At 41.6% G+C, this 24,349-nt stretch overlaps 1 protein-coding gene across 2 annotated transcripts in view; it reads left to right on the top strand.

Annotated features, from left to right (window-relative positions):
- Positions 1 to 24,349, top strand: part of npr2 (natriuretic peptide receptor 2) — a 162,330-nt gene that overhangs the window by 62,975 nt on the left and 75,006 nt on the right. For both annotated transcript variants that reach the window (XM_020527198.2, XM_048615481.1), the window contains exons 6-11: positions 2,969 to 3,104; positions 5,400 to 5,484; positions 5,769 to 5,889; positions 13,114 to 13,188; positions 20,423 to 20,500; positions 20,595 to 20,699. In XM_020527198.2, the coding sequence (XP_020382787.1) occupies positions 2,969 to 3,104; positions 5,400 to 5,484; positions 5,769 to 5,889; positions 13,114 to 13,188; positions 20,423 to 20,500; positions 20,595 to 20,699 (600 nt within the window). The remainder of the gene's footprint in view (positions 1 to 2,968; positions 3,105 to 5,399; positions 5,485 to 5,768; positions 5,890 to 13,113; positions 13,189 to 20,422; positions 20,501 to 20,594; positions 20,700 to 24,349) is intronic.

Here is a 24,349-nt window from a genome sequence, read left to right as displayed (position 1 = left end):
CTGCTTGCTGTACCCTGCACCACTGGATCAGGCAAAGAAGAGATGTGATAGAAGCTGAAGAGCTGGGAGAGTGGCAGCTGTCTTCCTGAGGATCTTGAGCAGGAGCAACTTCACCTTCACCATGACAGAGTTGTAGAGCATAAGATGAAAGAAACCAGTCTTCCTTCCATTGACTTTCTGCTGCCTCAGGAAAGCAGCCAACATAATCAAAGACCCCTCCCACCCCGGTTATATTCTCTTTCACCATCTTCCATTGGGCAGAAGGTACAAAACTTTGAAAACACATACTAAAAGATTCAAGAACAGCTTCAACCCCACTGTTATCAAATTTATGAGTGGAATTTGCACATATCAGAGTTAATTTATCTCTGCACCCTCTCTGTAACTTTAACACTATATTCCACTATTCTACACTATATTCTATATTTTGTTGTATTGCCCTGATGTACTTATGTGAGGTATGATTTATCTAGTTAGCATTCAAAGCAATACTTTTCATTGTATCTCAGTACACATGGAATAATAAATCAAATCTTTTTCTTGTCCGCCTTCGTTAATTTCAATGTTGCTCCTGGTGTTTGATGGGGTATTTGCTAATAGTCGTTTCCACAGCCACATCACATTCCTCAGTGACTGCCTCAGGCTCAGACTCAAGTCTCATTGTGTGTGATTTGAATCGACCCAGGATTGCAGGTATCTCCGTGATGCTCAACATTCCTCAAACAGCTTTTCTCACCACATCCTGAGATCCACACTCAGTGCCATTCTCGACTTTTCTGTCCAACAGCACTGCTTCACACTGGCTCAGAGCCTCACTGCTGCCCAGTTCCACTTCATCCTTTGGCTTATTCAACATGCCAACAAGAAACTTTTTCTTTTCCTTTCAGGCATGAAGGAACACAAGATGCAAGAATTAGAGATACTCACAGCCCTCTGGAATCTTCCTCCCCTCTCTTTCCCTCTGACTCCATTTTGTCTCCCAACCCCAACTCCTGTCGTGTATTTATTATCCCATCTGATGTTTCGCTCTCTGATGATGAACGTTCATTATCCAGCAAAGGTCTCAGTTTTATCTCCCTGCATTCCCACTTTTATTGAATTTCGGACATGTTATAATGTTGAACTCTTCTTCTGTAGCATTCACCTCCGTGCCCATTTCTGGGACAAGAGTCCTCTCCCCATCCCATAGACCACTTTGCCCACCTCCAACGCTCTCCCTCCACCCGGAACCCTCCCTCTGGCCTTACTGAACTTGTTCATCGAGAACTGTCGACATGACATTGGTTGCCTCAATATATCTGCCCCCCTCCCCCTCACCCATTCTAACATATCTTACCGTAAACTGACTGCACTCCGTGCACTTAGATCTAACCCTGACTCTGTTATTAAGGCTGCCGATAAGGGTGGTGCTGTTGTAGTCTGGCGTACTGACCTCTACATTACAGAGGCTGAGCGCCAGCTCTCAGATACCTCCTCCTATCTCCCCCGGACTATGACCCCACCATGGCACATCAGGCCATTGTGTCAACCACGGTCACTAACCTCATTTCATCTGGTGATCTCCCCACCACTGCCTCCAAGCTGATAGTCCCCCAGGCCTGCACAGCTCACTTCCAGCTCCTTCCAAAAATCCACAAACAGGACTGCCTGGGCAGACACATTGTTTCATCCTGCTCCTGCCCCACAGAACTCAACTCTTCCTACCTCGACTGGTCTTTTCTCCCCTTGTCCAGTCCCTGCCCACTTACATCCACGATTCCTCTGACGTTTTACGCTAGTTCTGAGGAAGGGTTACTTGACCTAAACTGTTAACTCTGATTTCACTGCACAGATGCTGCCAGACCTGCTGAGTAATTCCTGTTTTTGTTTCAAATCGAATCATGCAGTACTTAGTTGACACATGCTTGATGTGAGCTGGTCTAGGCCTTTGTTCACTGACTGTAAGTTTGTTTTTGGTTGAAAGGCAAGCAACCATGTAAATGCAATATTTCTGTTTAGTTTTCCTTTACTTTCCTGTTGTTCAGTAAAAGTTAATGTTACATCCATTTGCAGTTTTTTCACAATATGTGATCCTCCCACATTGAGCAATGACAAGGTGTTATTCTGTGCTGGGTTTTGGGGAAGGAGTGGGTTCTAAGACTGGATTCTAACATTGTATGGCACTAATGACTGGGAATCTGGGCAGCTTCGTTCTTGCAGCTGCAGTTACAACGAGAGTCGATCAAACAGCAAATGATGTAAAGAGATTGTGAGAGACTGTTTCCAATGACGTGTCACTTAGGCAGCCTCAGAAGCTTTTCATTTTTTGTTTTCTTCCAAACATGTGTACTGTGAAGACCAATTCTTGGTGGCAGCATACAGCTGGGCTTTAAATATTTTGCCAGTGGCACTAGTTCTGTCAGGTCCTGACAGCAGTGAATACTTTTGCACCTGGTGAACACATGATTGCACATTGCTGTAGGGAAGTGGTACATAAGTAATGAAGTGAGCAGTGCAGAATTACATGAGATAACTCCGTCAAGCTCAGAGAAACCCTCCATGAGATCCCTTGAGTATTAATCTCAACCGAGTTTTTCATAAAATGTAGCCCATTGGGTAGGTTGTTTACATATTTGGGTTTTGCTTGTCCACAACACAGATTTCAGACACAAAAATCAATAGTCCTTCCAACATTCAACATTATCAACGTCCATCAGAAATTGCAATGAAATTCCCAAAATTTCCAACAACCTGTCCCGGTAGCAGAATACTGCATTGAAAGTAGATCCCAGAAAATCTCGACATTTTGATTTGGAGTCCTGAGTAATTTTCACAAGTGATTTTTGGAAATATTTTAGTGAATGCACTACAAATGATTTCACATTTGTACCTTTTTTTTAATACAATTGACATCGCTTAATTTTTAAGTATGACAGATCTATTAAAGTAAAATATGGCTGACTTAAATGTTTTCCTTTATGTTGTACAGGTTGTTGCTCACTATTTGGGAGTGAAAAGGCAGATCTATTGGATTCCTAATGTAGAGATTCACTGGCCATCAGGCTCTGTTCCTCTAGACAACCCTCCATGTGTGTTTGAAACAGATCTTGCTTCGTGCAAGCAGGGTAGTGTATTAATTTTTCTTGCACAATGTTTTGACAGCCTCCAATTTCTATATCAATGCCTGTATTATAATGTAATAATTAAAAACTGCAATCACAAAGGATAGAAAAGCGGACCATACCCAAATTCTACAAATTTAAAATGGAAAGTACCTCGCTGTACTAACCAATTAATTAATTCACTAGCAGTTTCTTTGATAGTTCAGTCCCGTTGACCTCTTCAAACTCAGCACAGATTGCATAGCATAATGTTCTCAGAAACTACTTTCAGCAAAATATCACATTAACAATCGACAAAAATAGAATTGCTGGAACGGCTCAGCAGGTCTGGCAGTCTCTGTGGAGAGAAATCAGAGTTAGCCTTTCAAGTCATGTGAACCTTCCTCAGAACAGGAAGGGTCACTTGACCCAAAATTTTAAATCTGATTTCTCTCCACAGATGCTGCCAGACCTGCTGAGCCTTTCCAGCAATTCTATTTTTGTCTCTGATTTACAGCATCAGCAGTTCTTTCGGTTTTCGTTTTCAAAATTGTTAAGCTGAAGATCTACTGCAATTTCTGTTGAGCAGTGACTATGACAGGTCTTACATTTAACATTGTAAAAATCTATGTTTTTTTCAAATTTGAATTTCTGCAGATGCTTTGTGTGATTGGTCAACAGATTAACATTAAAAAAAATTTATTTATAGGGGTTTGGATACACAATGTTAAGAAGTTTCTTCGTTGGTTCAGATCCTGAAATAGCCAATATCATGATTTCAACTTTTCACCATTGTAGAAAATTAACTGACAGCAAAAGTTGTGTTCCTTCTTCTGCTCAAATTATCACAGAGATTTTCCTTCAAAGTACCTGGATGTGTTTGGTGGAGTGCAAGACCTTGTCTTAAACTAGATACATATACCTTGTCTTAAACATAGATATATTGAGTGAGTGGGCAAAGGTCTGGCAGATGGAATACAATGTAAATAAATGTGAAGTCATAAATTTTGGTAGGAGTAATAGTAAAAAGGATTATTACTTGAATGGTAAAATGTTGCAGCATGCTGCTATGCAGAGGGACCTGGGTGTCCTTGTGCATGAATCACCCAAGGTAGGTCTGCAGGTACAACAAGTAATTAGGAAGGCAAATGGAATTTTGTTTTTCATTGCTAAAGGGATTGAAATAAAAAGCAGAGAGGTTATGTTGCAGCTGTACAAGGTTCTGGTGAGGCCACACCTGGAGTACTGTGTGCAGTTTTGGTCTCCTTACTTGAGAAAGGATGTACTGGCACTGGAGGGGGTGCAAAGGAGGTTCACTAGGTTGATTCCGGAGTTGAGGGGGTTGGCTTATGAGGAGATACTGAGTAGATTGGGATTATATTCATTGGAATTCAGAAGATTGAGGGGGGGATCTTATAGAAACATATAAAATTATGAAGGGAATAGATAAGATAGAAGTAGAGAGGATGTTTCCACTGGCAGGTGAAGCTAGGACAAGAGGGCATAGCCTCAAGATTAGAGGGAGCAGATTTAGGAATGAACTGAGAAGGAATTTCTTCACCCAGAGGGTTGTTAATCTATGGAATTCCTTGCCCAGTGAAGTAGTTGACGCTACTTCAGTAAACGTTTTTTAAAAAAAGGTAGATTTTTTTTGAACAATAAAGGAATTAATGGATACGGTGAGAACGCGGGTAAGTGGATCTGAGTCCACGAAAGGATCAGCCATGATCTTATTGAATGGCGGAGCAGGCTCGAAGGGCCAGACGGCCTACTCCTGCTCCTAGTTCTTATGTTCTTATGTTCTAAAACCTGCTCCTGATTTTCCATGTATTAGTTAGAATGGGCACAAAGTTATGAGCAGGTTCTGCCAAATTACATTTTGACAGTTAAGAAGTAAATCTCTAATGGGCAGAATCGAGGCTGGATAATAATAAAGGAATCTATCCTCAGTTAATGCATTCAGGCCTAATAGATAGTGCAAAACATCTGATAGAGACTGGGTAACCACTGTGCAAAATTTGGCAATGATATAACTGTCCTGTGAAACTGGGAAGCCTGCATTGGATTTGTGCCAGATAAATGGGTTATTGTTTAGTAGTCTCCGCTATGTAATTTAGAACAGGAGAAGACTAATTCACATCCTCTTGAAGTCATTATATCTTTGCAAAAAAAAAAGTAGCTTTTTCTGCTCCAAAACAGTCTGAAGGGTTTTTCAAGCAAAATATGTGACAAACAGGAAAGTGTTATTATAAAACAAACTAACAAAAAAAAACCCATTTTTAATTCACTTGTAACATTCTCCTCTTTTTGCTTCCTTAGCTACGTTCTCTTTACTTGGAATAGTTGCATTGGGAACAGGCCTCACACTAGCAATTTTTGGAATCTCCAGCTTTTTGGTTTATCGGTACAGTATTTCGAGATCTGCTCATTTCAATCTGAAAATATTTGACTTGTTTGATTTTTGGTAAAAAAAATTACGCTTAGCAATTAGTTTTTATATGAAGGCTGATTAAGAATTATTGTCTTTTTAAATAGTAAAGTATGCTCAACAATAAATAATGCTACATATCCCCATCTTACTTGTCTAAACAGTATTACCTATCATAGTGATGTATTTATAATAGGTACAGATAATATATGATTCAGCAAAGGATGTTCATGCCAGTATTTAAAATGGTTCTTAAATAGGAAACTGAAGCTGGAGAAGGATCTGGCCAGTATGATGTGGCGAATCCGCTGGGAAGAACTCCAAATGGGAAACAGTGATAAATTCCGGAAGAGTGCTGGTAGCAGGCTTACCTTATCACTGGTAAGTGCTCAGAAGACTTTTTGTTTTGTCATTTTGCCTTAATCTTGGAGAATCCCAATTTCGTTGTCTCAACAAAATGAACGTAACTAATGTTCGGAATGTCAGTACTGTAACTTGTTCATGCAGCCCTTCATGATGGACAGCCTGGTGTATACAGACCAGGGAAAAGTTGGATCTAAAGCCTGTTGACAGGGATGTGGTGTTACAATTGATATCAGAAGTCTATCCCACACTTAATTCAAAAATCATAGTGACACTCTAGCGAATATTCCAGCAAGATTACAGATCGGCTGTCAGAACTGTCAATGATTGAAATGTCAGGGTACACATTGGGAGAAATCAGTTTCCGATGCATCTGTAGTTTTAAAGGTTGTGAGGACCAGTTTTGGGCAAGAATCTTTCAAACCTGACCTCTCCTGGAAGTAAAACAAAAAACTGCAGATGCTGGAGATGTGAAACAAAAAAAAAAACATTCTGCAGAAGGGTCACTGGACTGAAAATGTTAACTCCTGTTTTGTCTCCACAGATGCTGCCAGACCCACCGAGTTTCTCCAGCAATTTGTCTCCTGGAAGTACACCAGCTGCCACATTGGAAGTTGGTGACCTCTGACTGTCTAGGACATTTGCCTGGAACCATACTATGCTCATCAGGGTGAAACACCCTGGTTTAGGCCCCTCATTTATGTTCGCTATAATCTGTATGATTCCATACAAAAACCTACTCAACTTGGTTTTTCCTGAATCTCCATCAACAGAAATTAAAGGAACTGCTGCAGTCTGCCAGATACTTGCATTAATTTGATCCTGGAGCAATATTTCTCCTGTTTCCATGTTTTTTACACAGACGGTGGTAGGTGCCTGGAATGTACTGCCAGGGGAGGTAGTAGAAGCAGAGACAAAGTAATGTTTAATAGGCATTTAGACAGACACGTAAACAGACATGGAGTAGAGGGATGTGGTACATGTGCAGGCAGATAGAATTAGTTTAGAATGGCATCATGTTTAATGCAGACATGGTAGGCCAAAGGGCCTGTTCCTGTGATGTACTGTTTTATGTTCTATTATCAAAGGGTTCCTAGTACTTCTGAAATTTCAGTGCAAGTGTCTTGCTTTTCATTGTATTTTGATTCCTCCGGCTTTGTGAATCCATCTGTCTGGATTTCTGTCACTTTCGCGTGATGCTATATTGTTCCTTACTTATTCAGTGAAGATTCCTTTATGACGTTGTGAGCTTTTATCTCATTAAGTTTTATGTTTCCTTCATCTGTGCCTTATTCTTTCAATCTGAAAAGAATCCTTTGTTAAATATTTAGTGGTAAGGCTGTTTCACTTTCTGTCTTTATGAGTGTTGTCTTCTCTTGGTTTCTTATAGTATTCATGTGACAAGGACCTTTGGCATTCTTATCAGTTGGATGGAACCTGTACTCTTCTGCTGTGATATTGCTGCGTCTCCTCAGCCCTCCTCTTTAGTGACTAAGCTATTATTTAGACTGTTTTTTCATCTATGCTGAGCACGATTTTAATTAATACCATACATGTGTCATCGCCATGCCTGCTTTGTTGTATCTCTTTTCCCAGCTATGATGGTGTTTTTCATATTCAACATCTACTTGCATCTTAAATAGCTGTAAATATCAGCATGCCCTATCTAATTAGTTATTGTGGAGTAGATTGGTGGAATAGCAGATAGTGAAGGGGACTGTCGGAGAATGCAGCAGAATATAGATAGATTGGAGAGTTGGGCAGAGAAATGACAGATGAGTTCAATCCAGGCAAATGCGAGGTGATGCATTTTGGAAGATCTAATTCAAGAGCGAACTATACGGTAAATGGAAAAGCCCTGGGGAAAATTGATGCACAGAGAGATCTGGGTGTTCAGATCCATTGTACCCTGAAGGTGGCAACGCAGGTCGATAGAGTGGTCAAGAAGGCATACGGCATGCTTTCATTCATTGGACGGGGTATTGCGTACAAGAGTTGACAGGTCATGTTACAGTTGTATAGGACTTTGGTTCAACCACATTTGGAATACTGCGTACAGTTCTGGTCGCCACATTACCAAAAGAATGTGGATGCTTTGGAGAGGGTGCAAAGGAGGTTCACCAGGATGTTGCCTGGTATGGAGGGCGCTACATTAGAAAGATGGAGGTTGAGGGGGGACTTGATTGAGGTCTACAAAATCATGAGAGGTATAGACAGGGTGAATAGCAAGAAGCTTTTTCCCAGAGTGGAGGATTCAATTACTAGGGGTCACGATTTCAAGGTGAGAGGGGAAAAGTTTAAGGGAGATATGCGTGGAAAGTTCTTTATGCAGAGGGTGGTGGGTGCCTGGAATGCGTTGCCAGCGGAGGTGGTAGAGGCGGGCACGATAGCGTCATTTAAGATGTATCTAGACAGGTACATGAATGGGCAGGGAGCAGAAGGATACAGATCCTTGGAAAATAGGCTTTAGATAGAGGATCTGGATCGGCACAGGCTTGGAGGGCCGAAGGGCCTGTTCCTGTGCTGTAGTTTTCTTTGTTCTTTGTTCTTATACTTAATTCTTTATGAAACCATTATTTCAGAACAGATATCATTACAAGACTTTGAGAAAGGTCTCATTCAACATCTTACGCAATTCTCCCAAATTCTCCTGCTTGGTCCACATGGTTCAGGGTCTGAGAAATTTCCACTTATTTTGTTTCCATAATCTCTACCCTCATTTCACCTAAAGTCTCCCCCAATCAGACCAATAACCTTTCTAATTTGAATAGAGACTGTCTTTCTAATACCACTTCCCTCTCTATTTTTATCCTGATTTTTCAACTTCATGAAGAAACAATGTTGTGCAAGCAAAATAAGATGCAGTTTTAGGCACTGGGCAGTATTACATCTGCTCTGAAATCAGATGCTTGACACATGATTGAACAAAAAACTGTTCTTCCTGTTGCATTGTCATAATGTTATAGTCAAAAATGTAATTGCATATAATCTACTTCCCACAGCTGGGGAAACACTACGTATAGCTTTCTGGACACCAAGCCAATAACTTTTGAATAAATCATCATCTAAAACTGGAATTAAAACAAAATACAAGTATGATACTCTTCTGAGTTGTTAATTTATTGGTCCCAGTAGATGAAATGTATAAACAGTTTAAATTTGCTTTACTGCCGCTCATAAAATAGCCTGGGAAGGAAATCCTAGTTTTAATTACCTTAAGTGACAGAAAAGTGACATTCACATCAGACAAGTGCCAGGCAATGACCATCTCCAACAAGAGAGAATCTAATTCTCTCCTCTTGAAGTTGAATGGCTTTCCATCATTGAATACCTGACAATCAACAACCAAGTCATTACCATTGAACAAAAACTGCCCTGGACCAGCCATACAAATACTGCAGTTGCAAGACTAGGGGTCGCAGTGTAAGATATGGGTACGCCATTTAGGGCTGAGATAAGGAGAAATTTCCTCTTCCAGAATGTGTTGCGCCTGTGGAATTCTCTGCAGCAGAAAGTGGCTGAGGCCAAAACATTGAATGTTTTCAAGGAGTTTGATATTATTCCAAGGGCTAAAAGAATCAAAGAATCTGGGGAGAAAGCAGGAACGGGGTGCAGAGTTAGATGATCTGCTATGATCATGCTGAAGGGCGAAATGGCCTACTCTTTTCTGTGTTTCTACAACATTGCAGGGCTACATGATAAGAGCAGGAGAGTGGGACTGGGTGGGTAGCTCTGAGCCATTGAGGCACAATGGGCAAATAATTTCCTTCTTGTGATGTACAATTATACGAATGAACAATCATCAAATTATGTCATTTACTCTTTAAATGAAGGAAGTAGCTATTTCTTCTCCTCTAAAAATTTCATATGTTTCATCTCTAAATACTCCTTCTGCTTTTCGTATTTACTGCTGTTTGGGCCTCACCTCCAGCTGTAAAGCAGTTTGTGCATTTTACTCAGGATTTGTGATGAGTTGAATTTTGAGTTAACACAGCCAGAACACAGGTTTTGCTTGCAGACAAAGTTGCATAAGTTGAAGCTGAGTTCCAAGCAAAATATCTAAGATCAAAGGCAATTATGAGCAAAACAAAATCAAAAACAAAGTTCTAAAAGTTTAGTCCCAGAAGTGAATTCTAAATATCACTTCTTTTGCTAAAATTAGCAATGTTGCATTGGTGGTTTAGCCTTAAACTCTGAGTAAGAGACTTGTGTCTGAGATTTGAAGGCAACTGCTGAGATTCAAGCTGCAGCAACTGATTTATAATAGCCCCAGAAGTAGGTTAGAAGTGTTAGGTGACAGATCGGCAGCTAATTTTCTATCTTGGGGTTACTTAACGTGAGAATGTTCCTTTGGTTAATTGGTTGGAAACTTTGACATTCCGGCTTTATTCTAGCCAGTGTTGGGTTCATTTCGATTCAGTCTTAAACTAACTTTTGGAGCAGTGTTGCTAGTTTACTATAAAATATCTGTTCGAAAGTATGCTTAGAATTGAAAGAGAATAATAGCAAACATGTATGTCATTGATTTTGTCAGACAGAAGTGAGAATGGTAACACTCTAGAAATTGAATTATTGAATTTACTGCCACATTCCTGTTCCTGTACTGGCTGTCAAAATGCATACCTAGTTTAACTAAAGCCTTCTTTTAATGTATAAACCATGATCCCATCCTACTTATTCAGTACCCTGATGGCTGAATTTTGAAATTTCCATCCTGGTATTCAAGTTACTTCATTGTCTTCCCCAAGCTAACATGCGCCTTTCTCTGTCATTACAAGTCATTAGAAGACTCAAACCCTCTGATTTTAGCTCCTTTTGTGTCCCTAACCCTTCATCAATATTGTGTGTGCTTTCAGCCACCCATCCTCTAAAGTCTTTAAGCATGGCCTGAAAACGCAAGATTTTAGCTTCCCCTCTTTCATCGCTCAGTCTACATTTTGTTTGATGATACGCCTCGGCCATATTTATGGGTTTTATAAAAAGCTGGGATGACTTTATTCACAGAGATCGGGGTCTTGCCAACTGGTAAGAGCCACATTGTTATCCCCTTTGGGAAAGGCCCTTTGCGTGAAGTCACACAGCTAGTTGGTGAGGAGGGACCTTTCCGACTGGGGGCAGAACACGGGGGGACGGCGGTGTGGGGGGGGTGGGGGGGAGGTGCTGGTGGTCCACAGTATTATAGAACCACAGGGTGGGTTTGAGGTCGAAATTCCGCCTCCATTTGTCCTTTCCAGAGATGTCAGCCAGTCAGAGCTGGCCAGCTATTGTTGAAAGGCAGTGGAATAGCCACGCATTCACAGCCATTGGCTAAGCACTCACCAGAGTCCCAACAGTCCTGGGGCTGGGGTTTAGAATCCAGGCCATAGGTGAGTGTAGTCAGGGAGGGGCCTCCAAATTGGGGGATGTGGGTGAGACAGGTAGCGTGAATCAGCAAAAAAGAAACAGTTAAAGCACTCAGCAGAATCCACATGCCCCCTTTCGGATGTCAGGTCTCTTAATCATTGCTCTTGAATAAGGGATCCCTCTCCTCCTCACCCAGCAGGCCTTTAGAAAACCTGGCAGGGAATTTTTCTTTCCAAGCGCCCTCCCCCCGCCCCATACACACACACACACACACACACACACAGATGCAAACACACACACACATTCACTCACACAAAAACATGTGCACACACACGCACAAGCACACACAAAACATGTGCAAACATGTGCAATCAGATATGCATACATACACAAGCACACACAAACACAAACACGCACACACATGCATATTCACTCATACAAAAACACACGAACACACGGAAAACACATGCGTAAGCATGCACACACACACACGCACATTCAAACAAAAATACATGCAGACACACACAAAACAGATGCGCAAGCACATATACACACAAACACAAGCACATACAAATACACACACATAAAAGCAAACACACACATATTCACTCACGCAAAAACATACATGCACAAATGCGCACAAGCACACACACATAAAATACATGCGCAAACACGTGCACACACAGACATACACATACAAGCACACACAACCACATACCAACGTAGCAAAAAGCAATGTCCAACCATTTTTCCCAGCAATATCATTTACTGACACTCAATCTCAGTGAAGTATCAGTCCTATCTTCAATCTCTAATTCACTGAGAAGTTTGCAAGTTTCAACAACTTTTTTGCATTTTCACTAAATATGATTCTCTCCATTAACATCTCTTCCGAAGTCACACAACAAGATAACTCATTGATATTTCTTTAACTTCAACTACTTTGAAGCTATTAAGCAGCAGATCATAGAATCATCGAATCCCGACAGTGGAGGTAAAGGTCATTCAGCCCATCAGGTTTGCATCGATACATGCAGGCCATTCAAGCCAGCATGTCTACAGTGGCTCTCTGAGCATTTAGTGTCAAACTCCAGCCTTATCCTCATTACCCTGCATGTTTTTCTGCTTCAATAATCATTGAATACCCTCTTAAATATCTCAAAAGAACCTGCCTCCACCACACTTCCAGACAGTGCATTCCAAACCTGGACGCCTTCTTTTACTTTAAAACTGTGCCCACAGGTTTGCAATCAATTTATGAGTGGGAACAGTTTCTCTAGATTATCCATATTTGCAGTGTTATGCTTTTCTTACAATTTCCATGAATTCCCCCCCAAAAAAGTCTGACTCTTAAAAAAAGTCACCTTCAGAGAACAGAAAATGAAAAACCCATTTACCTGTATCCCAACTTCCCAAAAATAAATAATATAAACCTTTATCACAGTATTTTGACATTCTGTTCATCCTACTGTACAGAAGAATTTTGTAGCTTCGCTGTATCTTTCTTTGGTAGACTCCCCTAGGACTGCAAACTTGAATGAGGGATGAAGGTTGCTAAATCTTAGATAAATATGTAAGTGATATTTTACAATCAGACAGCAAGTGGTTAAAGGGTAGAATTGTGCTTTTGCAAAGCTGACTGGTACCACATTTTGTGAAATCAGGTAAATCTGTGCCTGATTTTCAGATCATTTAAATTAAATGACACATGACTATTTTGTTTATCTTTCTCCTTGATGATGGATGAAAGATGGACAATTATCCCTTTATATCAGTTTTAAAGCTGTGCATTGAAAAAGAAGAATGCTGTTTTATTGCTTTAACGTGAGGATAAGTTTGATAAGTGGATACGCTCTATAAATAACATGTGTTGCATTTTCTTATTTGTTTTATCATTAGCGGGGATCCAGTTATTGCTCATTACTGACAACGCAAGGGAAATACCAGCTTTTTGCAAAGACCGGCTATTTTAAGGTACTAATCTTAATTCTGTCTTCAGTATGTCTGTTTGCATTTCAGCATGATATCAGGCTTTCAAATGAACAAGTGTAGGAGGGAAATGAAACAAGATTTGCAATAATGCATCAACCGGCCACAAGAAATCCACAGTTGCCAGAAACAACAAATCCATTCCCACTTCCAGCTCAGAGTGAAACATATTCTTCAGATTGCTTTCGTGCTCTGAACTCCCTAGGGCAGCCATTGGTCAGGACCTTCCTATACAGGGTTTGTCACAGAAGTATGCCAAATATGTCCACAGACAAAGCTATAAACTATCTCTGTAAACATGACCCAGAAAGGAAATGGTTTTGTTGTGTGATTAATCTAACAGTATTAAACTAGATATCCACTGCCAGCTTTATTTTTTTCCTTCACCTACAACCATCTGGGGAAGGATTGGAATGTCAATATTGTCTTCCTTCTCAGCTGTAATTATCTCTGTGACATCATAAAGGAATCCCTTTCCCATTACAGATACAAATCAATGTTTTATGTTGGTACAGCGTGGGGCTTATTCATTCTTCCTACCAAAGTAAGTGCAACACTTCAGCTGTATAAAGGATCACACTAGTTACTAGCAACTGGAAGCCTGGTTAAGCACAAGTGTGCAGGTGACAGGGAGACCAGACAACCTGCTTTGTAGATTCAGGATAATGTGCTCAGCTCTTCCGTCATTGAGGATGGGGATATTTGTGACGCCTCGTTCTCCAGTGAGTTATTTTTAATTATTCACCACCAACCACAACTGGATGTTGCCAGGACTGCAGAGCGTAGATCTGATCCATTGATTGTGGGATTGCACTCACCATTGAACCAGGGTTGATCCCCTGGCTTTAATGGTAATGGTTGAGTGGGGGATATGCCATACTATGAGTTTGCAGATTGTGCTGGAGCTTCATGGATGAGTCTTGAGTTGCTAGATCTGTTCGAATTCTGTCCCACTTAGCAGGGTGATAGTGCCACACAACACGATGGAGGATAGTTTCACTGTGAAGGCAGGACTTTCTCTCCACAAGGACTGTGTGAGGGTCACTCTTACAGATACTGTCGTGGACAGATGCATCTCATAGAAACTCATAGAATCCCTACAGTGTCGAAACAGGCCCTTCGACCCACCAAGTCCACATCGAACCTCAGAGCATCCCACCCAAACCATCCCCCTATAACCCACCTAATCTACACCTCCCTGAACACTATGGGCAATTTAGCATGGCCAGTTTACCTACCCTGCACATCTTTGGACTGTGGGAGGAAACCGGAGCACCTGGAAGAAATCCACGCAGGCACGGGGAGAATGTGCAAACTCCACTCAGACAATCGCCCGAGGGTGGAATCAAACCCGGGTTGCTGGCGCTGTGAGGCAGCAGTGCTAATCACTGAGTCACTGCAGTTGGCAGATTGGTGAGGATGAGGTCAAGTATGTTTTTCCCTCTTGTTGGTTCCCTCGCCAACTGCCACAGACCCAGTCTAGCAGCTATGTCCTTTCGGATCTGACCAGCTCGGTCTGTAGTACTGCTGCCGAGCCACTCTTGGTGACGGACATTGAAATTCACCCCCCACCCAGAGTAAATAACATGTCCTTGCTATCCTCAATGCTTCTTTCAAGTGTTGTTCGTCATTGACGAGTACTGATTCATCAGCTGAGGGAGGATGGTATGTGGTAATCAGCAGGAGGTTTCCTTGCCCATGTTTTATCCTGAGACTTCATGGGGTCTGCAGTCAATGTTGAGGGTTCCCAGAGCAACTCCCTCCCAACTGTATACCACTGTGCTACCACCTGTGCTGGGTCTGTCCTGCCAGTGAGACAGGACATATCAGGAATGGTGATGTTGGTGTCTAGGACTTTGCCTGTAAGTTATGCTTTTGTATGACTGCGTCAGGTTGTTGCTTGACTAGGCTGAGTGGCAGATCTCCCAATTGTTTTTTTAATGAAAATGTTGATTAAAGCAGTACATCCATTACCCTAGTTTTAACCATAGGAAGTTTAAGGCAGAGACCAGCTAAGGGCCACGTAATGTCACGACTGACATTGAGGACAAAACCAAACGTGACCCTAACTGTGTTCCAAGTCATCACGTGTTTGTGATCTAACAACATTGCCCCTACACAACCTTATAGAATACAGGTAAAAGCATTTGAAACATTGTTGCAAGATGGAGCAAAACTATAAATAAATGCATTTGTGTCACATTTGTGCAAAAGAAATCATCAGTGCCTGAAAGAGTGAGCGTCAAGCCCTCTTGTCATTTAAATATTACTTTCAGTAAGGCTTTTCAAGCACAGCGCAAGCTTTACTATCTGTCACAATAAGTCAGGCTGATGAATAATGTAAAGACCTTTAATTTTCATCTTACTTTCATGATATAAAAGCACACCAGTTAAATGAATGATTACTGGTACAACTCAAAATGTAAAAGAAACATGATGTAATTTTATTCATGAAGGGAAAGAAGACGAATACAAAGTGATAGTAGGAAGTGCACCACAAGTGATGTCATATGCATGATTTTACTTTGCATAAAAATCTGATGAATAATTTCCTTGGCAAGGAACAGGAATGTGGACAATTGAGTATCCTTGGTTACGCTATATTCAGGTGCTTAGAAATGGATTTGCTTCTAAAAGAAAATATTCTGTCAAGAACATACATAGCCACTTTTAAAATTTTAACCAAATAGACTAAGAGATGAAAATACTCATCCAATACTTAATACAAATCTCCTCATTTTCCTTTCTTAAAAAAATGCATGTAGTTTTATTTTAAATGTTAGAAGTGTCCCTGAAATATTCATTATTTAAAATCTGACTTAATATTAGGTATTTAAAATTTAAAATCAAGAATTTAATGTCAGCTTTATTTTTCAAACAACCATAGTTGAATAGAAACTGAAATAACTCCACAGAGGTCGGAATCTCTTCAACAAGTCACCTTTTATTTACATGTGGAAAGTCTTTGACGCTGATCCAGCTCCCTCACAGTTAGTTCTCAGAGTGAACAGAACCTCTGACACTCCTGTTTATATCTGTCAACCAGGACTCCCTATTTGGACCAGGTTAACAGCCCCAATCAGGGATCTCATATTCTATGAAGCCCACCTGGCTGACCTTATTACAATCACTACATCCCTCCCCCTCTGAGTCTGAGGACATAGGCCGGTGTTTTTTTGGTAGCTCCTCCCGGGGCCAGGTCAGGTTCCTCCAACTCTGCTATTGATACCGGCCGCATGTAATGCACAGGAGCTCACCTCTCGTACCCAGAGCATCTCAGAAGAAATTCATTCTCCTCTTCAGGTGGTAAAGGCATCGAGGCAACGAGGTCTGCCGTGACCATCTCAGATTCCGAGGTATCTTCAAAGCTTGATGGATAGGGAGAGCACATGGGTTCTGGAACAGTGGGAAAGACAGTCAAGGATCAAGGCACATTTGGCTCTCGCACAGTTTGCAGCTTTCATATGGTCCATATGTTTGTTCAGGACCATTGCATTTACGCGAACTTTACATGCCACCGAACCTGACCTTGTGTTGACAATGCCACTTACCCATGCAGGCCCATACCTGTGGTTCCTGCACCAAACTTTGTCCCCTGAAGTAAACTGTGTCTTGTGCATAGTGGAGTCTTGTGTCTGGCATTGACATTCCTAATGCCCTTTCACCCTCCCTCCAAGGTCCAGGAAGATCAGATTTAACCTGGTGTGGCCCATTAGCAACTCTGCTGGAGCTACCCCTGTAGTTGCATGAGGGGTAATCCAGTAATCAAATAGGAACCTTGATGGTTTGCTATCTGAAGTATTGAATTTCAGCCAGAAGTGAATGGTACATCTTAATCTTCTCCTGAATTCTCAGTGTTCCAGCCAATTTGAATTATCCATCGCATATTAAAAAATGGCTCAAGGCACTGAATACTGCAAAGGATATGAACCATATTGATATTCTGACAAAGTACACACAAACAAACAAATTAGGAGGAGGAATAGGCCAATGCCATTCAGTAAGATGGTGGCAGATTGGAGTACCCCACATTTCCATCTACCTGTGATATCCTTTAATTCCCTTACTGTGCAGGGTTCTATCTACCTCTGCCTTAAACAACTGCAAAGACTCTGATCCCATCATCTTTCATGGAAGAGAGTTCCAAAGTCTCAAATCCTCTGTGAGAAAAAAAAAGGTTCTCTTCATTTCTGTCTGAAATTGATGATCCCTTATTTTTAGACTGTGATCCCTGTTCTAGAAATTTGGACAGAAATGTATGCTCCAGAATGATAGTAAGAACTGCCGATGCTGGGGTCTGAGATAACAAGGTGTGGAGCTGGAGGAACACAGCAGGCCAGGCAGCATCAGAGGAGCAGGAAAGCTGACGTTTCGGGTCAGGACCCTTCTTCAGAAATGGGGGAGAGGGAAGGGAGCTCTGAAATAAATAGAGGGGGGTGTCAGGCTGGAGAAGGTAGGTGGGATCGTGCATGTAGGTAGTAATGGGAATATGTCAGTGAGGTGGGAGGAGCGGATAGATGGGGGAGAAGACGGACAGGTTAAGGAGGCAGGGATGAGAGGGGCTGGGGAAGGTAGGTGGGATGGCGATATGTGAGTGCAGGTAGGCCATGGTGGGGATTGGTCAGTGAGGTGGGAGGAGCGGATAGGTGGAGGAGAAAACGGATGGGTCAAGTCGACAGGGATGAGAGGGGCTGGGGAAAGTAGGTGGGATGGTGATAGGTGATCACTGACCAATCCCCACCACTGCCTACCTGCACTCACCTATCGCCATCCCACCTACCTTCCCCAGCCCGACCCGCCCCTCTCTATTTATTTCAGAGCCCCTTCCCCCTCCCCCATTTCTGAAGAAGTGTCCCAACCCGAAACGTCAGCTTTCCTGCTCCTCTGATGCTGCCTGGCCTGCTGTGTTCATCCAGCTCCACACTGTGTTATGCTCCGGAATAGTTGGTTCCCAAGCCAAAGTGGTCCAGCACATGCGTATGACTGGGATCTATCTAGACATGTAGAACATTGCTCAAAATGCCCTCAATATAAAAAGGACAAATTCAACCCTGCCAATTACTGCTCCATCAGTCTACCCTCAATCAGTTGTTATGTGGTGGAGGGGATTATCAACAGTGCCATTAAGGAGCATATGCTTAGCAACAACCTGCCCATTGACATTTAGTTTAGGTTCTGCCAGGGCCACTCAGCTATTGACCTCATTAGAAACTTACTCCAAAGATGTGCAAAGGGGCTGAATTCTGGAGGTGAGGTGACAGAGACTGCCCTTGACTTCAAGACCAAGTGTAGCATCAAGGAGCCTGAGCAAAACTGGAATCAATGGAAGCCAGTGTAAAAACTCTCTGCTGGTTGGTGTCATACCTGGCATATAGGAAGATGGTTGTGGTTGTTAGAGGTAAATCAACTCCAGGACATCTCTGCAGGAGTTCCACAGGGTAGTATCCTTGGCCCAAATAACTTTAGCTGCTTCATCAATGATCCTGTCTCTATCCTAAGGTCAGAGGTAGCGAAGCTCACTCATGGTTGTACAATGTTCAACATTGTTCACGATTTCAGGTGTGTGCATACACAGCAAGACCTGGACAATATCCAGACTTGAGATTATATGTGGTAAGTGACATTCATGCCACACAAATGCCAGACAATGACAATCTCCAAGCGAGAAACTAACCATTAGCCTTTGACATTCAAAGGCTTTACCATCATTGAATTACCCACTATCAACATCGTTGGAGTTACCATTGACCAAAAACTGAACGGAAGTAGCCATTTCAATTCTGTAGCTACTATAGCAAGTCAGAGGTGAGTGAGAAATTCTGCAGTGAGAAATTCACCTCCTGTGTCCTCAGTATCTGACGCACAGTCAGAAGTAACTTTCCAACTGTCTGAAAAAAATGAGATAACAAGGTGTAGAGCTGGATGAACACATTTCTGAAGAAGGGTCTAGGCCCGAAACGTCAGCCTTCGTGCTCCTCTGACACTGTGTTCATTCAGCTCTACACCTTGTTATCTCAGATTCTCCAGCATCTGCAGTTCCTACTATCTCTGTCTAAAAAAAATGCCTGGTTTGTTAGTAGCTTATACATTGCCTTCAACATTCTTGCCATTCATCATTATGTGACAGCACTACATACCATTGACAAGATGTATTGCAGCAATTCACCTAAGCTCCTCCAACAGCACTTTCCAAACCCATAGCCTCTACTACCTAGAAGAATAAGGGCAACAGATACACGGGAACACCAACAGCTGGCCAGTTCCCCTCCAAGCCACTCACCATCCTAACTTGTAACTACATCAGCATTCCTTCACTGTTGCTGAGTCAAAATCCTGGAATTACCTCCCTGGCAGCACTGAGAGTTTCCCAACGCTCCAAGGATTGCAATGGTTCAAAAAAGCAACACACCACCACCTTCTCAAGGGCAATGAGGAATGGACAATAAATGCTGGCAGACTCTAATCTAATGAACAAATTTTAAAAAAAAATTGGCTGTGATATTGCTAAGTAGTTTGTTATTTTTTTTGTGTATATTCCAAAAGCAGCTGTATAAACTGCAATTGTTGAAATAGTAATAGAACTAGTTCGAAAAATGCAGTTTCTTAGTTTCACACGTTCTGTTTTCCCTATTTTAATGTTTCCCTTTGCTCTTTGCAGTCTCACAAACTCAGTTGAAAATTAAAATAAGCCAGTGACAGGATTCATTGTATTATTGCAGTTCCTGGTGTAATGCCCTTCAAATACTGACATTGTTTATTTGCAGCAGTAGTTACCCACTGGGATCAGGATTGGAAAAATTCATTAGAGTGAGGGGACCTCATGTGGAGTGTAAAGCCAGCATTGGCCAATTGAACCAAATAACCTGAAACCGCGTAATACTTTGTAAAGTTCCATCGTTTCTCAAGAGTAACGACTTGTGAACCTAATTCTCACTTGCTAATTATATTTTTTGTGGTAGTTTAAGATTCATGAAATAAAATTCAAGCTTAGTACTGATGTAGTGGTAGCAGATAATTATAAGTGCAATTTTAAACTAAAAACTGTAAAATAGCTTCTTAAAAATATATTTTCATGTTATTTCTGTGAATAAAGTACACTTAATTTTGACAATTTCATAGCTTTCAAAACTGCTTTTAGAACATACTGAAGATTGTTTATTCTCTTTGTCACAATATTCTTCATTTATTTGTTCATTTAAAATAAATTGCTTATTTTCAGGGTAATTTAGTTGCAATCAAGCATACAAATAAGAAAAGGATTGAGCTCACCAGGCAAGTGCTGTTTGAACTAAAATACGTAAGTGTGTCTTTTCCTGTTGACAACATAGACGACCTTAGCAGTGCTTTATCGGCCTGATCACAAGCGTACCCAGTTTTTGTCTCTGTTGCAGATGCGGGATGTGCAGTTTAATCATTTGACAAGGTTCATTGGAGCCTGCATTGATCCACCTAACATCTGCATTGTAACAGAATATTGCCCTAGAGGAAGTCTTCAGGTAAGATTTATGTCATGAATGGGAAATGAAAACTGAACCCACGGTAATCTCTGGTTAGAATATTTTTGGTTTGATTTGATTTATTATTGTCACATATGCTTACGTACAGTGAAAAGTTTTGTTTCGCATGCGTAACAGGCAGATTATAACATGCAAATCAAAGGGTGATTGAACAGAGTGAGGAATATAAAGTTATGGCTGCAAAGAAGGTGCTCAAAAAGCAAAAGCAACATTAGATTTGAAAATTGAGATGTCCATTCAGAAGTCTAATAACAGCGGGGAAGAAGCTGTTCTTGAACCTGTTGGTATGTGTGTTTAAGCCTTTGTATCTTCTGCCTGACGGAAGAGGTTGGAGAGATTATAACCAGGGTGAGAGGAGTCTTTGATGATGAAGGCAGCCTTTCTGTGGCAAGGAGAAGTGTGAATGGAGTCAATGGATGGAAGGTTGGCTTCCATGATGGGCTGGGCTGTCTTCACAACTTTAGGTAGTTTCTCATGATGTTGGGCAGAGCAGTTGCCATGCCAAGCCATGATTCATTCAGATAGAATGCTTTCTACGGTGCATCTGTAAAGGTTGGTGATGGTCCTTATGGACATGCCGAATTTCCTTAGCTTCCTGCGGAAGAGGAGGTGTTGCTGTGCCTTCTTGACTATCGTATCCATCTGGTGGTCCTTCCTGAAGCTGCTGAAAGTACATTCATCAGAGGGCATCAGGCAGCTGGTTTCAAGAAATTACATTTTCAATATTAGTTTCTAATGGGAAAGCTCAGTTATTTATTTTATAAATACTTATTTATTAATAATAAAGCCAAGAAATGAGGACACTGGAAATCTGAAGTAAAAACAGAAATTCCTGGAGAAAGTCAACAGGATTGGCAGCATCTGTGGAGAGAAAGCAGAGTTAATGTTTTGGGTCCAATGACACTTCATCACAAATGTTAATTGCTAACCAATGAAACATAGCCCATTATTGTGCTTGAGGAGTAAAAATTGATTATAAATGCCCCATGGTGGTGGAGCCCAAACTGCAAAAGCTTGAAATACTATTGTGGAGTTCTGTTCTCATCTGCTCCAGAGGTGTGCAATGACATCTCTGAACAATTTTATTAGGAAGAACTTTCCAAATGCTGTGAGTGTGAAGCCAATTTGCATCAGGCCACACTTTGACATTTCAGGTGGTGTGTTATGTCCAGGGTTGAGTGTGCCATACAAACAAATGTCTGTTATTTTGACTAGGTAGACCATACATATGCAAGAACCTTAGGCCAGAAAGTATGCAGTGTGTAATATCAGTCAGTGAGTGTGCTGATTGAATCCAGCAGTGCATTGATCTTAATGTTCCAGTTAACATCCACTGTTAACCTTGCATAGTGGGACAGTCAATTATAAAGCACTCTTTCCCACCATGTTGTTTTGACGAATCATCAATGACTTTGGTTTAGTTCTTAGTTGACATCAATTAATCATTAATGAGTTAGTAGAATATTTGGTGATCTGTACTGTAACATATGGGTGGTGTGATTGACAGCAAGTAGCGGGAGACGTACTAAAATCTTGGTTCCGACATCATGGCTTCACATGCCCCATCATTTCTAGCCTATGTCCAGCAGTACGACAGGGACATTAAGCAGAGATAATAAACAGGAAAGAAGAGAAGAAGAAATTGCACCAGGAGCCCCTATCCACCCAGTGTGCTCAGAAAGTAAAGTGTCTCAGTTCTCCTCAGGGGTTGGTGGCCCCACTCAATGTTAACTCCACCATGGCCGCTTTTGAGAGCCCTCACTAGATTTTATGACTGCCAGACACTTATCAAACTGCCAGTCCACTTCTCAAGGCAATGCAAATTCCCAGCCTATGGGCATGTGCCTGGAGGTATTTATTGAAACCTGCCACTGGTTGCAGGTAGTCTGGTGACTTTAGAGTGCGGCAAAGAATGAATTGTCAGTGACTGTAAAAGTGATTCTGAATGTGACAGCGGACAAGAACATTGTCATCTAGTATAGTATGGCAGGGATCCCTATCATTTAGTCCAAATGGAATGAGGAAATAGGTGATGGTTAGATATTAATTCAGAGATAATTGGGTGAGCACTTGGCTGGGTGCGTATAAAGGGGGAACAAATAATCAGCATTGGAGTTTGTGGTGTGGGAGTGAAAATAAATCTCTGAGTAAAAATGTATATGTCTGGAATTGATGTAAGTAACATTTAACCTTTGGTCTTTAACAAAGGAAGTTTTGCGTTGGCCTCTTTCCAGACTGAAACAGGCAAAGTCTCCAACATCTTACTGTCTATTATTGCATCCAATGTAGATAAAAAGAAAAGCATAACCAGTAGATCATACATGTGGCTTTGCCAAGTTAACAGTTTTCTCCAGGTGCAGGGAGCCCTTGTGACTGCACACTTGCATGTAAACTCAGAGATGTACTACAACAGTAAACAATCCTAATCCTTCTTTGTTTAGCTAGAGTATCACCATACTCTGCGTTCAGTTTAACTTGAAGGTGGAAGATTTTTAAAAAATGTTTTATATTGTTTATTTGACCTGATCAGGCTCTAATCCACTGATGCTATCCTCCTCTTTGAAGAAGAATAAGACTCTTGGAATATATATTTGACAAATGTCTTTCTTGATAGTTCAAAAAAAACATGTTGACGTCTGATAATTATCACCATATCATTGGGGAATGATAGAATATGGCCTAGACCAATATCCTAGTGACATGAGTTCAAATCCAGTCACAGTAACTGGGAGATATCTTAAAAATAATTAATAAGTCTGCGAACCCAATTATTCATAATCATGAAATCTGGCATCTTAATGTAATCTGGCCAACACTCCTTTTAAGGTGCAACAAATCTTTACAAAAACAAACATTATGAAGCACATAGATCGTATCAGCTCGACACGGTGGCTTTTCGATTATAAAAGTCTTACCTCGCGTGACGCCATTTTTGGAGGAAGTGAGGTAATATATTTGGGCGGTTGCTTTACCCGAAACACTACCTAGGTAGTGTCTCCCATCCATCCTCCTCCTCTAACCAAAAAGAAAGGTTCTGAGCGCTGATTTGGTAAGGCTACTAGTATTTTTTTTTAATTTGTCTGTTTGGGAATTCAGAACAGTGGGAATGGATGTTAGGGCAGTTGTATGCTCCTCCTGTAGAATGTGGGAGGTAAGGGTCACCACTAGTGTCCCCACTGACTTCATCTGCAGGAAGTGCACCCAACTCCAGCTCCTCGGAAACCGTGTTAGGGAACTGGAGCTGGAGCTGGATGAACTTCGGATCATTCGGGAGGCTGAGGGGGTAATTGAGAGGAGTTACGGGGAGGTAGTCACACCTCAGGTACAGGAAAAAAGTAGATGGGTTACAGTCAGGGGACGGAAAGGGAACAGGCAGACAGTGCAGGGATCCCCTGTGGCCATTCCCCTCAAAAACAAGTATACCATTTTGGATACTGTTGGGGGGGACGACTTACCAGGGGTAAGCCATGGGGTACAGGTCTCTGGCACAGAGTCTGTCCCTGTTGCTCAGAAGGGAAGGGGGGAGAGGAGGAGAGCATTAGTCATTGGGGACTCCATAGTTAGGGGGACAGATAGGAGATTCTGTGGGAATGAGAGAGACTCGCAGTTGGTGTGTTGCCTCCCAGGTG

The sequence above is a fragment of the Rhincodon typus genome, chromosome 1, assembly GCF_021869965.1.
Source record: "Rhincodon typus isolate 14 chromosome 1, sRhiTyp1.1, whole genome shotgun sequence".
Taxonomy (NCBI): domain Eukaryota; kingdom Metazoa; phylum Chordata; class Chondrichthyes; order Orectolobiformes; family Rhincodontidae; genus Rhincodon; species Rhincodon typus.
Note: the sequence above shows the minus strand (reverse complement) of the source record. Positions and strands in the feature narration are given on the sequence as shown.